At 42.8% G+C, this 14,010-nt stretch overlaps 1 protein-coding gene across 1 annotated transcript in view; it reads left to right on the forward strand.

Moving 5' to 3' along the window:
* PolQ (DNA polymerase theta) overlaps positions 1-14,010 on the forward strand; it is a 292,782-nt gene that overhangs the window by 54,986 nt on the left and 223,786 nt on the right. Inside the window, exon 7 of the mRNA XM_050182268.3 lies at positions 4,141-4,279. Within this exon, the coding sequence (XP_050038225.1) occupies positions 4,141-4,279 (139 nt within the window). The remainder of the gene's footprint in view (positions 1-4,140; positions 4,280-14,010) is intronic.

Raw genomic sequence — 14,010 nt, forward strand, 5'->3', positions numbered from 1 at the left:
AGTGCTTGGCTTATGCAACTTTGCTCGTTTATTGTAAACTTCAGTAGCTTGTTGCAATGCATTGACAGCTTGTTGTACCGAATTGGTCGCTTGTTGAAATGAATTTGTTGCTTCTTGCAACATGCAAGAGTCACTTTCTCCCTGCACCATTATATTTACATGGTGGCCACTTTCAAATGCAACTTAAGATTTGGGAACATTATAGAATGGGGCTGTGTCAAGTGGGAACATAATACATAGGAGTCAATAGGATTTAGATCGTGAACACGAAAACATGACGTAGCAGCCGGGCAAATGCAACACCAAAGAGCATATCAATGGGGTTCCACTGTATATAATGCCATGCTGTTGCCTTCTCACTTTTTCTCGTTTTATTTTTAATTTGGTAAATATTGCTATGTGCATAACAGGTGGCTGTGTTGTGGGTTTGCCACTTCTGTGGAAGCTGAGGATGTCGAAGTGAGCTGGGTGTCAACAGCGACGAAGACATGCTCTCAGTGAAGGTGTCGGGCTGAAACTGTGATACCTTTAGATTAAAGTTAATAGTTATTACTGCCATACATACTAACGTGACTATATGTATGCTTTTTGATCTTGCACAGCATGTCTACCAACCGGGAAGACCGGAAATTCTCAGGGATTTTGAATACTCTGGAAATACTCAGGGAAAACTCATGGAATTTGTGCTTCTGTCAGGAAAAATTAGCTGTAATTTTATTGAAATGGAATGAAAGTTGCACTAATGCTTGCTCGAGTAACAGAGAGGAATCGTAACGGATCGTCTTTGACACAATGTCGTGGGCTGGAGAAGTTGCCAGTGTACAGTCAACGATCGATTTTCCGGACATGCCCGATAATTCGAACGGCTTTGTGGCACCACCACGTACCCCACAGAGTCAATGTATAAGAAAGTCTGAAATTTCGGACACAAGAACCCTTCGTCATCTGATTTTTCAGACATTTTGCCTTAGTCGAATGCCCGAAAAGGCAATAATAAAAGCCACCACCACCGCCATTTTGTTTATCTTGCGGACTTGAACCGGTGCTCTCCCATGTAAAAACCCGCTGGCAGCCATAGCCATCACGGGAGCAACTCTAGGCCTAGCTGCTTCGACGTTCGCTATTAAGCTTCTTGCCATTCGGTGCCGGGTTTTTCATTGAAAGAATTCGCCGATATCAACAATGGCACCGATTCCGCCTTTGTAATCCTCGCGATTGGCTTCGAAACTCGGAAAGCACGACGCCTTGAATGATACCAGTTCCCGGAAGTTAGCTTCACCGCAATGCAGCAATGTTACACGGTGAAGCATACGCGAAGTATTGCGGTGAAGCTTAAGCGTAGGAAAAGGCAGTTGTCATGGACACAGTATGTATTACTTAATTACAGGGTGTCTACCAACCGGGAAAACCGGGAAAACCGGGAGTTCTCAGGGAATTTGAACAGTCTGGAAAAACTCGGGGAAAACTCGGGGAATTTGTGCTTCTATCAGGGAAAATTAGCTGTAACTTTATTGAAAGGGAACGAAAGTCGTGTTAATGCTGGCTCCAGTAACAGAGGAATGGCAACGAATCGTCATTGACTCCGTGTCATCGGCACGATGTATTGCCAGAGTAGTTAACGACCGATTTTCTAGACGCCCGATTTTCTAGACGCCCGATTTTTCGGACATGCCCGATAATTTGCACGGTTTTGCGGCACCACCACGTACTCCATATAGTCAATGTATATTGCCCTGACTGCAGGTCTGAAATGGCATTAATCAAAGCCGCCACCGCCGCTATTTTGATTATCTCGCCGCCTCGAACCGGCACTCTCGCAGGCAGATCCGCTGGCAGCCGTAACCACCACCGCGGCAACGTTAGGCCTAGCTGCTTCTATGTTCGCTATTAAGCTTCTTGCCGTGCGGTGCCGTGTTTTTCATTGAAAGAATTCGCCGCTATCACCAATGGCACCGACTCCGCCTTTGTAATCCTCGCGATTGGCTTTGAAGCTCGCAGAGCACAGCGCGTTGCGTAATGCCAGTCTCCGAAAGTTAGCTTCGCCTCACTACACTTGTGTTAGGCGGAGAAGCATAACAAGCGTGGGAAGGGGGCAATTGTCACGGGACACAGTATGTATTCCTTAATTACACATGCGTGCACCCCGTATCCTGTCACAGTACAAGCCCTGATATGCCTAATAAGCGTACTGGCAGGTCTTCAGAGCTTTTTCAGACGTGCCTGTGGTAATTTTATCCCTTAAAGGCAGTTAAAGACATGCATTAATGTTTTTCAGACTGCCCGTTTTTTTCAATTTTTTTGGCGGCCCCTCGGAAGTCCGAAAAATCAAATGTTGACTGTACAACTGACCAAGAGGATGCTTCAGATGATCCATGTGGTGAAAGCGTGTTAGAAGGAGGATGACAACAGAAAGGACCGACGCACTGAGGAATTAACGGGAAAGGAAGGGCGCCGCCACCTTTTTGAAGGAGCTTGAGCTAAAAAAAACTAAGTGTTGGCTGACGCTGAGACACAGGTGTCCCTCATCCAAACCAAAAGAAATTGTTTAAGCAGTGAAACCCAACACTGAGATGTTGTGTACGGGCTGAGAGTATGTCAGGACAGTTGAGGTTGACTTCCCAGCTGCTGAGAGAACCTTAGTTGTGACAAAGTTCAGGACCTCATACAGATGAGCTTGCTATCAGTTGATAGAAATAGCTGATATTAAAAAAATATTTACTTATGCATGCATTTCCTTTTCATTCGTATTTGAAAATGTTCGACTCAATTTGGAATGGGCTTTACCATTTCTTTTGCTGTGCATTTTACTAACACCTTCCTTCTGTTTTCTTTTTAAATAAAATAGATATTACTCCTTACTATTCAAACTGGATTAAGTCATTTTTTTGTTTCAGCATGATTACTAGAGAGTGACAGCATCGGGCAACGTGGTGTCAGCCTGTCTTGACACAAAACAAAGTTCTGGCTCATTCAGGGAATTTCGCAAAGGTGCTCAGGGAAAACCTGGAAAACTCAGGGAATTTGAAAATGTCAACTTGGTAGACACCCTGTAATTATACATGTGTGCACCCGCCGTCACTTGTGACTGTACGAGCACCGATATGCCTAATAAGTGTACTGGGAGGCCTTCATAGCTTTTTTTTTGGATGTGCCTGTGGCGATTTGAGTCTCTAAGGGCGCTAAAACACTTGCATTCATTTTTTCGGACTCCTTTGCGGACCCTAGGAAATCCGAAAAATAGGAGGATGACTGTACAACTGACCAAGATGATGCTTCAAATAGTCCGTGGGGCGAACGTGCGGCGGAAGGAGGACGAGAACAGAAAGGACTTGTGCTTTGAGGAATGAACGGGAAAAGAAGTGCGCTGCTGCTTCTTTTAAAGGGGTTGAGCTCAAAAAACAAAGTAGTGGCTGACGCCGAGATGCAGGTGTCCCTCACCCAAACCAAAATAAACTCTTTAAAGCTGTGAAACGCAGCACTGGTGCGTTGTGTGCGGGCTGAGAGCATGCCAGGACAGGCGAGTTTGACTTTCCAGCTGCTGAGAGAGAATCTCACTTGTGACAAAGTTCGGGCCTCATACCAATGAGCATGCTATCAGTTTATAGAAAGAGCTCGTATTGGAATATATTTGTTTCCGTATGCATCTCCTTTACATTCGTATTTGAAAATGTTCGATCGATTTGTAGGGGTATTACAATTTTTTTAGAAGATATTTTTTAGAAGCTGTGCATTTTACTAACCCCTCTTTTCCGTTTTCTTTTCGAATAATATAGACACTATTCCTTGCTATTCAAACTGGATTAAGTAGTTTTCTTTTACATTTTTTAACATGCTTACCAGAGAGCAACAGCATTTGGCGGCATGGTGCCAGCCCGTCTGGAGATTAAACAAACCTCTGTGTCACTCAGGAAATTTTGCAAAGGCACTCAGGGAAAACCTGTAAAACTCAAGGAATTTGGAAATATCAATTTGGCAGAAACCCTGTTGCGAGATTTGATGGTTTGGTTACTTGTAAGTGGAACTTCCATCTAATCAGCTGAACAGATTCTATAAATGTCAAATGAAGTGTAGTGCATAACACTGGTAAATGAATAGCAGTACATGCCCACCAGCCTCACTGTCGTAATTTGTGTTTCACAGAGGCCTGGTGGGACCACGGGGCATTCAAGTGGTGGCCATGAGTGCCACCCTTGCCAACCTGTCTGCCCTGGCAAAGTGGCTCAGTGCTGACCTCTACCAGACTGACTTTCGACCTGTGCCTTTGCGACAGCTGTTCAAGGTCTGCGTGTGTCTGTGTTTGCGTCTGTCTACATACTGAGCAAAGTGTATATCCCCAAAACTGTGCAATGGTCCTTTTTATTTATTTATTTATTTATTTATTATTTATTTATTATTTATTTATTTGAATACTCTCAGAGCCACTAGGGCGTTACAGAGAGGAGTTAGCACATGAATGACTATGCAGAAATGGCGGTCTTGAATGAAGACTCGTCGGGGTTGCTGACGATGGAGGTGGGGACCGGGTTCTACTCGGAGGCAGTCTTTGATATGAAGGGATTTGCACACTGGCGTGTGCGGCAGCTAGGCACATGGACTTTCAGATTGTCATCAATGCGGGAGAAAATGTATGAAGGGGCAGTGACGAGTTCACATTTTAGCTCTGGGATATGATAAAAGATTTCAGTTGAGCACCTTTCTGTCTACTTGCTAAGTCAAGTAGTTTGAGAGAATGCTTGATTGCTGACACGCTTGCATTGCAATCGTAGTTGTGCACAATAAAACGGCCACATCAATTTTTCGTTTATTCAGGGGAGGAAGATAAGGTAGAACAAGGATCCCAAATACATTAGGCGTATTCGAGTTTTGACCTGTCGAGAGTTTTATAGAGAGTTAGTTTTAGAGAGCTCAGAGTAGAAGAGAAATTACGACAAATAAAACCAAGGCTACAATTAGCATGAATAATTACGTAGTCAATGTGAATTTTCCATGAGACGCTATTCATAATATGGATACCAAGGTATTTATGCGAGTTAGCTAAATCTAGGGGTACATTGTTAAGCACATATGAGTAAAGATCTGAGAGGCCACCTGAGCGTGAAATTCTTATAGACTTGTGCTTATGAAAGATATAGGTGCACGTTAAAGAACCCCAGGTGGTCAAAATTTCCGGAGTCCCCCACTACGGCGTGCCTCATAATCAGAAAGTGGTTTTGGCACGTAAAACCACATAATTTTTTTAGAATATTGAGCATCATCAGCCACTTAGAACACCAATGCAAGACATTGTTATGATCGGTTTGAAGGAAGACGTTATCATCGGGATTGGCAACTTAGTGGTAAATAACATGGTCACCAGCATATAATCTTATGGGTGAGGAGACTTCATTAGACAAATCATTAATAAAAATAACAAATGGCAATGGTCCCAGGACCGAGCCCTGTGGTACTCCAGACGTGACAGAACAAATGGGTGAATTACAGTCATTAGCAGAGACAAATTGGGTTCGAGAGGCTAAAAAACTTTCGATCCATTTGAGCACATTTGAGTTGATGTTAAGTTGTATTAGCTTTAATAGGAGAAGGTGGTGCAAGACTGTGTCGAAAGCTTTGCAGAAGTCAAGATAAATGCAATCAGTAAAATAACTGCAGTCAGTGGCAGAAAACAAACCATTATTAAAGAGCAGAAGTTGTGTTTCACATGAGAAGTACTTCCTGAAGCTAGGCTGAGACATGGCAAAGAAGTTATTGTCCTCAAGAAATTAGATAAGAATGCAGTAAATTATGTGCTCCATCAGCTTACATGGAATACTAATAGGTAATAGGGCTGTGGCTGTCAGGGTTGCTTGAAATACCTTGTTTTGGAACAGGCACCACCTTCCTCACCTTCCAGTCGCTGGGCAGCTCTGAGCAGTGTAATGACTGTGAAGAAAGATCTGACAAGATAAGGGATAAGTAGGTGTTAGTGCTTTTCAAAAACTGAGCAGAAATACCATCAACACCTGGAGAGAATACTTTCAGCTTCTCAACGAGTCGAGATACGCCATTACAGTCAACAAACACCGGATCCATCTGAGAAAATCCAGGATTAGGGATTTTAGGCAGAGCATGGGAAACATTGCTCAAAAAAGAACCAGTAAAAATTTTCTGCAATGCAGCGCAACACTGACTGCTGGACATGACAACACTGGATTTGTTAAACAGTTCAATAGACTGTTTCCTGGGACCGTTAAGAATGTTCCAAAATTTACGCTGGTTGTTTCCTAGTAGTGAAGGCAGGATATCAGAAAGGAATGTGTTCTCCGCACAGTGCATTGCCCATTTATACTCTGAGAAAGCTGAATAATAAGCTGATCAGTGACCAGTCTTGATGGGCGAGGGCTTGTCGATACAGACGCTTTTTGTGTTCCGAAGTCTGTTTAGAGACGGCGTAAGCCACGAGGAATGAAAGGTTGTGTGGACATTGTCCAAAAGCACTTATTTTTCTATAAGTGATAGAACCAAGTTTTTGAATGCTGCCCAGTTATGGACACAGCGATGCGTGAAATTATTTAAGTAAACATTAGCGAATGCATCTAGTTCCACACTAATTGAGGCAAAATCTCCTCTTGCGTAGTCCCGAATGACTTTTTTGGGGTTGGCCTGTCGCAGGATGCATACATTACATACCAAGTGAAGAATGCAGTGATCGCTTAGTCCAGACAAATGAGTGAGTTAAGAAATAGTGCCAGGTGACGTGGTTAGTATGATTATGGTTAGTAGGCTCTAGGTGCAGTGCACGTGGGATTTTTAACTAGTTGAGTGAGATTAAAATTGGCACAGAGATGAATGAACTTGGCACTTTCAGACGAACCAGATGAAACTGCTTCGTATGGACTGGACCGCACAATATCAGCAAAGTTAAAATCGCCAAAAACATAAATAGTACAGTTAGGATGCAAAACGGCAATGCTGTGCAACATGTCATGGAATTTGTCACAGAATCCCCTGGGCGTATTTGGTGGTCAACAGCAGCTGCAGATTGTTACATCCTTATGAGCAAGGCACACACATGTGTAAGCAAGCTCTAAGGAGCACTGAACAGAGACAGCCTGTGACGATGAACTCGTAGATACTGCTATCAAAACGACCGCACCAGTCTGAGGCATGAAGTCACAGCGCTAAAAAACAAATCTACGTATTGGGACAGGGAAGAATTTCTTTGTTATGAACCGTTTGGGAAAGCTGTCTCAGTCAGCACAAAAAACGAAGGACGTCTCAGTCAGCACAACTAAAACAGCATCAGCATCATCAATCACTGACGTTTTATCACACTTGCTTAGCACAAATCTTATGTTCGTGAAAAGGAAGGCAAGCTGGTTGACTGGAGTTGGCGCAGGGCTTACAGTGCGGTAATACTACGTGGAAGCACCGTCTTCATTAGCAGAGGCATTAGAAGAGGTGGCAGTGGGTTGACCATTATTTGTTGTCGAGTGTTCGACGAAAACTCGTCTGGTGAGGAAACATATTGGTGCCAAAAAACATTCACTCGCCAAGAATAAAATAAAGATAAAAATCTTTAATTTTATTCTTGGCGAGTGCAAATTTTTTGGCACCACCATTATTTGTTGTTTTAGTTACATTGCAAACATTGTCTGTTTGAGGGCAGTACATGAAGCACTGTTTCTTTATAAATCGCTTGTTATGCCGCAATGTGAATTCACTACCGCTAGCCTTCCTCGAGTCAATCAGCTTTTGATGATTAATTTCTTGTTGCCTTGCAGAAGTCCTCGCTCATGGAGATTCCTGATCCTCTTAGCTTGCCTTTATTTTTTAATATTGCGTCTCTAACTTTGTAGGAGCAGAATTTAACTATCACAGGCTGGCACTATTTAACTACATGGTATCACAGCCTGTGTGCTCTGGAAATTGAGTCATCAGGAATTTGAATCACTAATGAGGAAGATACAAGAGACAAAATTTTATCTTCCAATTCTGCCCATGTTTCGGTTGCAATGTCTTTCACGCCAGAAAATAAGATATTGTCTTTTCTTGAGCGATCTTCAAATTCATTTAACTGATTGCGAAGTTCTGAGCATTCGCGGCGCGCACGATTGCTAACTAGTTTCTCAATTTCAGAGTTTTGTGACTGATCAAGCGAATTGATGCATTCTTCAAGTGCCGTGAGCCTGTTAATGAGGACAGAAATATTTAGGTCAAGTGCCGCTTGGTTTGATTTCACCTCAAGTGGCTTTACCAACTTGTTATGGCAAGTGTCAACGTGGGCGTTGATCGCGTTAACAACGTTTAAAAGCTCGGGCGTCAGTGTGGCAGAATTCTTGCCTGGACCAGGGTTTTGTTCGACATCTCATACTAACAAAAGTTTGACAACTGTGAAACGCTCCGATACAGACGTGTAAATCACACTTGGGCACGGAAAGAGCAGCAAAAATGGGTTATCGGATTTCTTAGAATGATGTGAAGGACTAGTACTAACCTGCACAAGAAAGCAGAATGGATTGATCAGCAACCGCATGACAGCTGCTCCTCCGTGCCCACTGAAGGCGGGGAAGGGTTGGCTGTCATTTATAAGCTTGATAGGGAGTGCTGGCATCGTCGCAGAATGGACGCTAATGAAGTACGCACCTACCATGGGCGAGGTCAAGAGCATGGTTCACTGTCTTGTGCAGCATTGATAGCAGCTGCATCAGGTTGGACAGAGAATGTCCCGTCGATACCTGGCGACGCTTGTAACGCCATGGTGCTCGGCAAATGTGACTTCAGTGTGATTCAAGTTTTCATAGCAAAATGCTGACGAAAATTTGCAAAGCATGACATATACATGAGGTGCAGAAATGTACGCTTTGAATTATAATTTGACCATATCGAGAAAATATAAATTTGCTCGGGGCAACTCTGAGATATCTATTCAAATACACGTAAAATGCAGACGTTCTCTTATAAGACAACTGCTGCACTGATTTGAATGAAATTGGTTGCATTTGAGGAAAAAGAATAAATTGTGTTGACTTTTAGAAACAGAATCTTGACCTAGTGCCTGGAATTGTTATGAATATTCCCGAAAACGGGTATGTCTAAAATGATATTGAAAACTAGTTTACAAATCTGTAACTCTGCACCAAAACAAGGCATTGCAGTTTTGTAAACTGCATGTGCTAGAGCATCTTAAGCGGACAAATTTGATTTGTACAGAATTCTTAGGTTACATGAAACTGCTATACTAATATGTTAACAGGGGTTTTGCAAAAGTCTATCACAAACTTGTGGTACATTTCAAAACGAACATCAATGTTGTCTGCTTTAGATGTCTTAATAGGTGCAGCTTACATAGTTGTGATATCAATGTTTATCACTGTTTGTTCATTGCATATTTTTTGCAATTTTCAGCAATTTTTGATAAAAATTACTGCCTAAAGAGAAAAAACTGCTGTCTAAAGTATATAGATGTGAAATTTTTCTTTTAAATGCAGCAAACTTCATCAAAATGTGTGCAGTGGTTGCTGAGAAAAATGATTTCTCTGTTTGCACGTATTTAGGTAAGAGCTCCGGAGCTAAATCTCCTTCTTAAGGCTATAGACCATTTTTTCATGGGCGCCACCATATTGCGTAGGCAGTGGCACCGTCTATGGACAGTCGGCATGCTGGTTTGGGCGAGTGCTTCGTGTGGTATGCCAGGTATACACTCAACGACAGTTTATGGTGGTTTATTTTTGTGCTTGTGCGGTCTATTTAGTAAGAGGTGACTTGTGGGAAACATTTCTCCATGATGTAGTCAAGTTAGCGTGGCCAGAGTTAGTGCAGTGTTGAGGCCAATGGGGAGCACCTAGTACAATGCGTGCATGCGTGTTTGAGCCTACATTCAGCCTCCGAGATCAGTTGAGTATTTCTGAAAATTCATTTAATTAATGTGATTTTACTGCAGCATTCTCAGTATTGTTTTAAGCTGTGGTTTAGCAGCAATGAGTAGTTAGGAAACGTGACAATCCTAACAGTGTGGTTACCATTTTTCTACAGAAGAAATTGTGCTCTTTACTTTGACAAGTGGTAAAATTGTTATCTGTAGACGCATTGTACGAGGTTTCCACCAACGAATGAAATAGTTTTGGTTAGTAATAAGCATCCAAAGCAGTGGTAGATGCTAGCTTATAGATATATTTTTTTCTGTACAGTGCATGGTTCAAGCATACGGCATGGTCATGCAAGCTGTTACTGTCGCATTAGCCATTTTTTTTTATGCGAGGGAAAACGATAACTACTTTTTTTTTTACTTTTCTTTTTGTCTTGTTCCCATTCTCTACAATGCACTCGGCTGTCTTAACGGGACCCTGAAACGATTTTGACCATTTTGTACAAATGTACTGAGTCGTTAGAGTTGGTCCTTCTGATCATCAATTGACGCATCTAAATGTTCCGCGTAAAGCGTGTGATTTTTCACAACGTATTAAAAATGTACATTGCTGCTGATCGCAGCACGCTGCTCGGCGGAATTTTCAGCTGCCCCTACCCATATGACGTAAATCACCCAATTGACATCAGTAGGGCAAGCTATCTGATTGGCTGCCCAGGGCACGTCATTGTTAATTCATGGTAAGGTTTGTAACAGCGCACCCAAGACAAGGACAACAGAAGGAATAAAACGACGACATGGCGCTGTTTATGCGTTCTGTTGTCCTTGTCTTGGGTGTGCTGTTACAAACCTTACCATGAATCCCAACCAACTGGCCCAACTTGCCATTCTGATGCATCATTGATAATTTTTCCACCTTTATGGTGAACAAGTGATGTTCGTAATAGTGAGAATGTTAGTTAATTTGTTTCTATAAAAAGAAAGTAACAGAAAGAGAATGCACCAGAGCAATTTCTTACAACACTTAAGCACTTCCGGCACACAGCAAGCGTCGTCTGCTTGTGTTACAACGTGCTCAATTTTAACGAGAGCTCCGTGGTCAGAGTTGGTCTCAGTATTTTCGGGAGCACAGTGCGCTCGTCTGCAAGGCAGCAGACGAGCGCACTGGCTGCAGCACATCGAGCTGCCGCTATCCGATCAACGCTAGGATTTGTGCGTTTGCGGCCGTCACTTTACACCGGAAGATTACTAACGTAATAGCATTTCGCAAGTCCGGTATTAGGGTAAACGCAAGCGCAAGGGGACATGGCCTGGCTGTTTGACCATGCCGTTTCACGGAATGAGCAGAGGCGCAAATGTGAATGGTCTGCACGATGAAGCTACCTGGTGGCACAGAGCTCAACCACACACAGTAGCAGTAACGAAACATATTTTTTTTTATGCTGGTGTACATTTTTCGTAGTAGCGTAATCGTTAACACATTGTTTTTGTAAATGTTTAAGATGTTTTACACTTGGTTAGAGCAATATTAGCTCTTTGTTTGGCTGGTTAAGCTCTGTGCCATAGGGCGGCTGGGCCGTAGAGATCGACCAGGCAGCTCATGTACGTCTACGCTAAAGTGCCTTCATCAGCTTGAGTTTATATATGCCTCCACCATTCCGTCGAAACGCCCAGCCCACCTGTAGTTACCGGAATACCAGACACGTTCGGCGCTGCGATAGAATTCTCTCAACGCACGCTGCTCCGATAGCTCTCACTTGGGGTCGACTGTCAAGCATCTGGTGGAGAGGTTGGAGAGGCTTGGCAAGCTCGCTTCGATAACCGGAAGTCGACGACACGATGTGCCATCATGATGCAGAGCCAGTGAAGGCGGAGCTTAGCGCCGATTAACTCGGCGAACGAGTTGAGGAGAAAATGCATGGCTATGGAGGAGGGTAGCTTGTAATCGTCTATAGCTCTCTTAATATGAGACGTTTCACCCAAATTGTGGTGCGAATGAATAACTTTAGCTGTACCCTACGCGCCTACAAAATTTGTCCGAACTGTTTCAGGGGCCCTTTAAGGAAACCCCTTAAGGAAACCCTTTAAGGCCGTTTAGATATTACTGTTTTAGAGGGCAAAAAGGCAATGCTGAAGCACTAAGCTTATATGTATCATGATGGTTTACCAACCGTAGTGATTGCTGTCTTGAGCAACGTCATTGGCCTCATACAGGAACCTAATGTAGACATAGCCTAGTTATTTCAAGTCTACTAGACTCTAAATCACAAGACTTGATCGTCAAAACAATGGAAACACCAAAACATATGGCTAATTTCAGGTCAACTAGACTTGAAATGTGTGAGGATGATGCCGGTGGCTGACGCATGTTTTATAACAATTGGCACTTAGATGTTTCAGGGTTGCATTGGGTTGGCTGTACTCGAGCATTCTTATGTTTCAGTTCCCACGCCAAGTAATCAGACAGTGAGAAGATTTTCCAATTTACACTGGCAATTTACAGACTCCAGTTCTCTTTGTTGAGTGAAAACCAATACAGCCAAAATAGTTCACAACATGGCTGATTATGTGTGTTGCATTTTTGTGCAGCCAGAAGAAATTTCCACATACTGCAGCGACTGCTGCACCTGAAGGGTACACAGTGGTTGTTTGATGACCTTGTATGAACTGACATCACGTAAATCATGGAGAACAAAGCTAAGACATCTCCAAATTGTTCAATCGCAACAAATTCAACCAGGGCTGTGCCAGCTCGCACATGCCAGAGAGGAGGAAAGGCTTGCTGCCCTTCCCTCCTCACTCGATGAAAAGGTCAATTGTAGCTGTACTGCAATTCTTGTGTTACCGAGTATGAAGCTCCTTTCCTCACCCAATCTATGGGATTCCCATTGTGCAAAAATGAGCCTTAATGTATTTGGCCACAACATGCCTTACCAAAATATGAGGCACTGTCAAAATATAATTCCAATTTGACAATAAACAAAGTTCAAATACAGTCACTTATCATTATTCAAACATAGCACAGACCACCTAAAATTCAGAATAAGCGGGAGTCCTGAATAACGGATTAACCAGAAAAATGACTGTCTTTGTTCTGTAAGTGCCCAGAAAGGCTTGTCAACATGCTGCTGCTCCAATTTACCCTTGCATGTGACCTGGCTCCTCTGTATTTTGACCATTGTCATACTGTCACTTCAGATAGTGAAAAGTGAGGTCATGCACAAATTCTCTATCCCCAAACAATTTGGACAGAGGTCGACTGCACTTTTGACAGCCACATAATCGTAAGTTTCTTTCCAACAGTAATTGTCCAGCATTTCCCCCGCATTACTGCTACCTTTGTATCAATCGTTATTGCAGCAAACGTATCAATCCTACTTGTGAAGAATTAAGGTGTATATCAAGGTTCCTTATGTCCTGGTTGAATTCCTATATTTTGTATGTATTATGAATGCTTCTGCAGCAAAGACTACTACAAGGAATTCACTTGCAGAACAAAGGGATCCGTGCATCCCCAAGAGCTGATTTGTTGCTACACAATGAGTGCACCTCAGCATGCCACCACTGAGCTGCAGTGGTTAACAGCACAACAAAGACCTCAAAAGAGGGTCAAGACTCCCCAGTAGCTACAGTAGTCTGAGAAAACAGACACTTCTTGGAAAGCCTGAGAGGCTGTGCATTTTTCGTACATAGCTCTGTAACATGTGCATAAGGCTAATGAATAATGTATAAATGCTGGGTTCACGAGGAATTTGAGGACATAATGACGACTTCACAAATAGCAAGGATATTTCAGACAATGATTGATATATTTGTTCAAAATCTTTTGACATTGTTTCTTCTATCTATGTTTTCTAAGGCTGTTGAACAAAAGCATCTTGAGCCTGAATTATTGACAGAATTCTGCATCAATAATGGCTGCATGTTCGGATCAGACAGTGAATGTCGGTTTTGGCCGATACTTTCATAATAAAGCCTCTAGCGAGTTTTTAGGATTTTGTTGCTGTTTGTTACTCTCCTTCTCAGTGATGCCCTGCATGCATAGCAGTGTAGCAGGTTTGTACATGAAATTAGGATGCTACATTGAGGGTACTGTGGCCGCAGAAGTTCAATCAGACAATCTTGGGTGGTGCAGTCCCTATGGGAGCAAGCAAATAAATTATACT

The sequence above is a fragment of the Dermacentor andersoni genome, chromosome 7, assembly GCF_023375885.2.
Source record: "Dermacentor andersoni chromosome 7, qqDerAnde1_hic_scaffold, whole genome shotgun sequence".
Taxonomy (NCBI): domain Eukaryota; kingdom Metazoa; phylum Arthropoda; class Arachnida; order Ixodida; family Ixodidae; genus Dermacentor; species Dermacentor andersoni.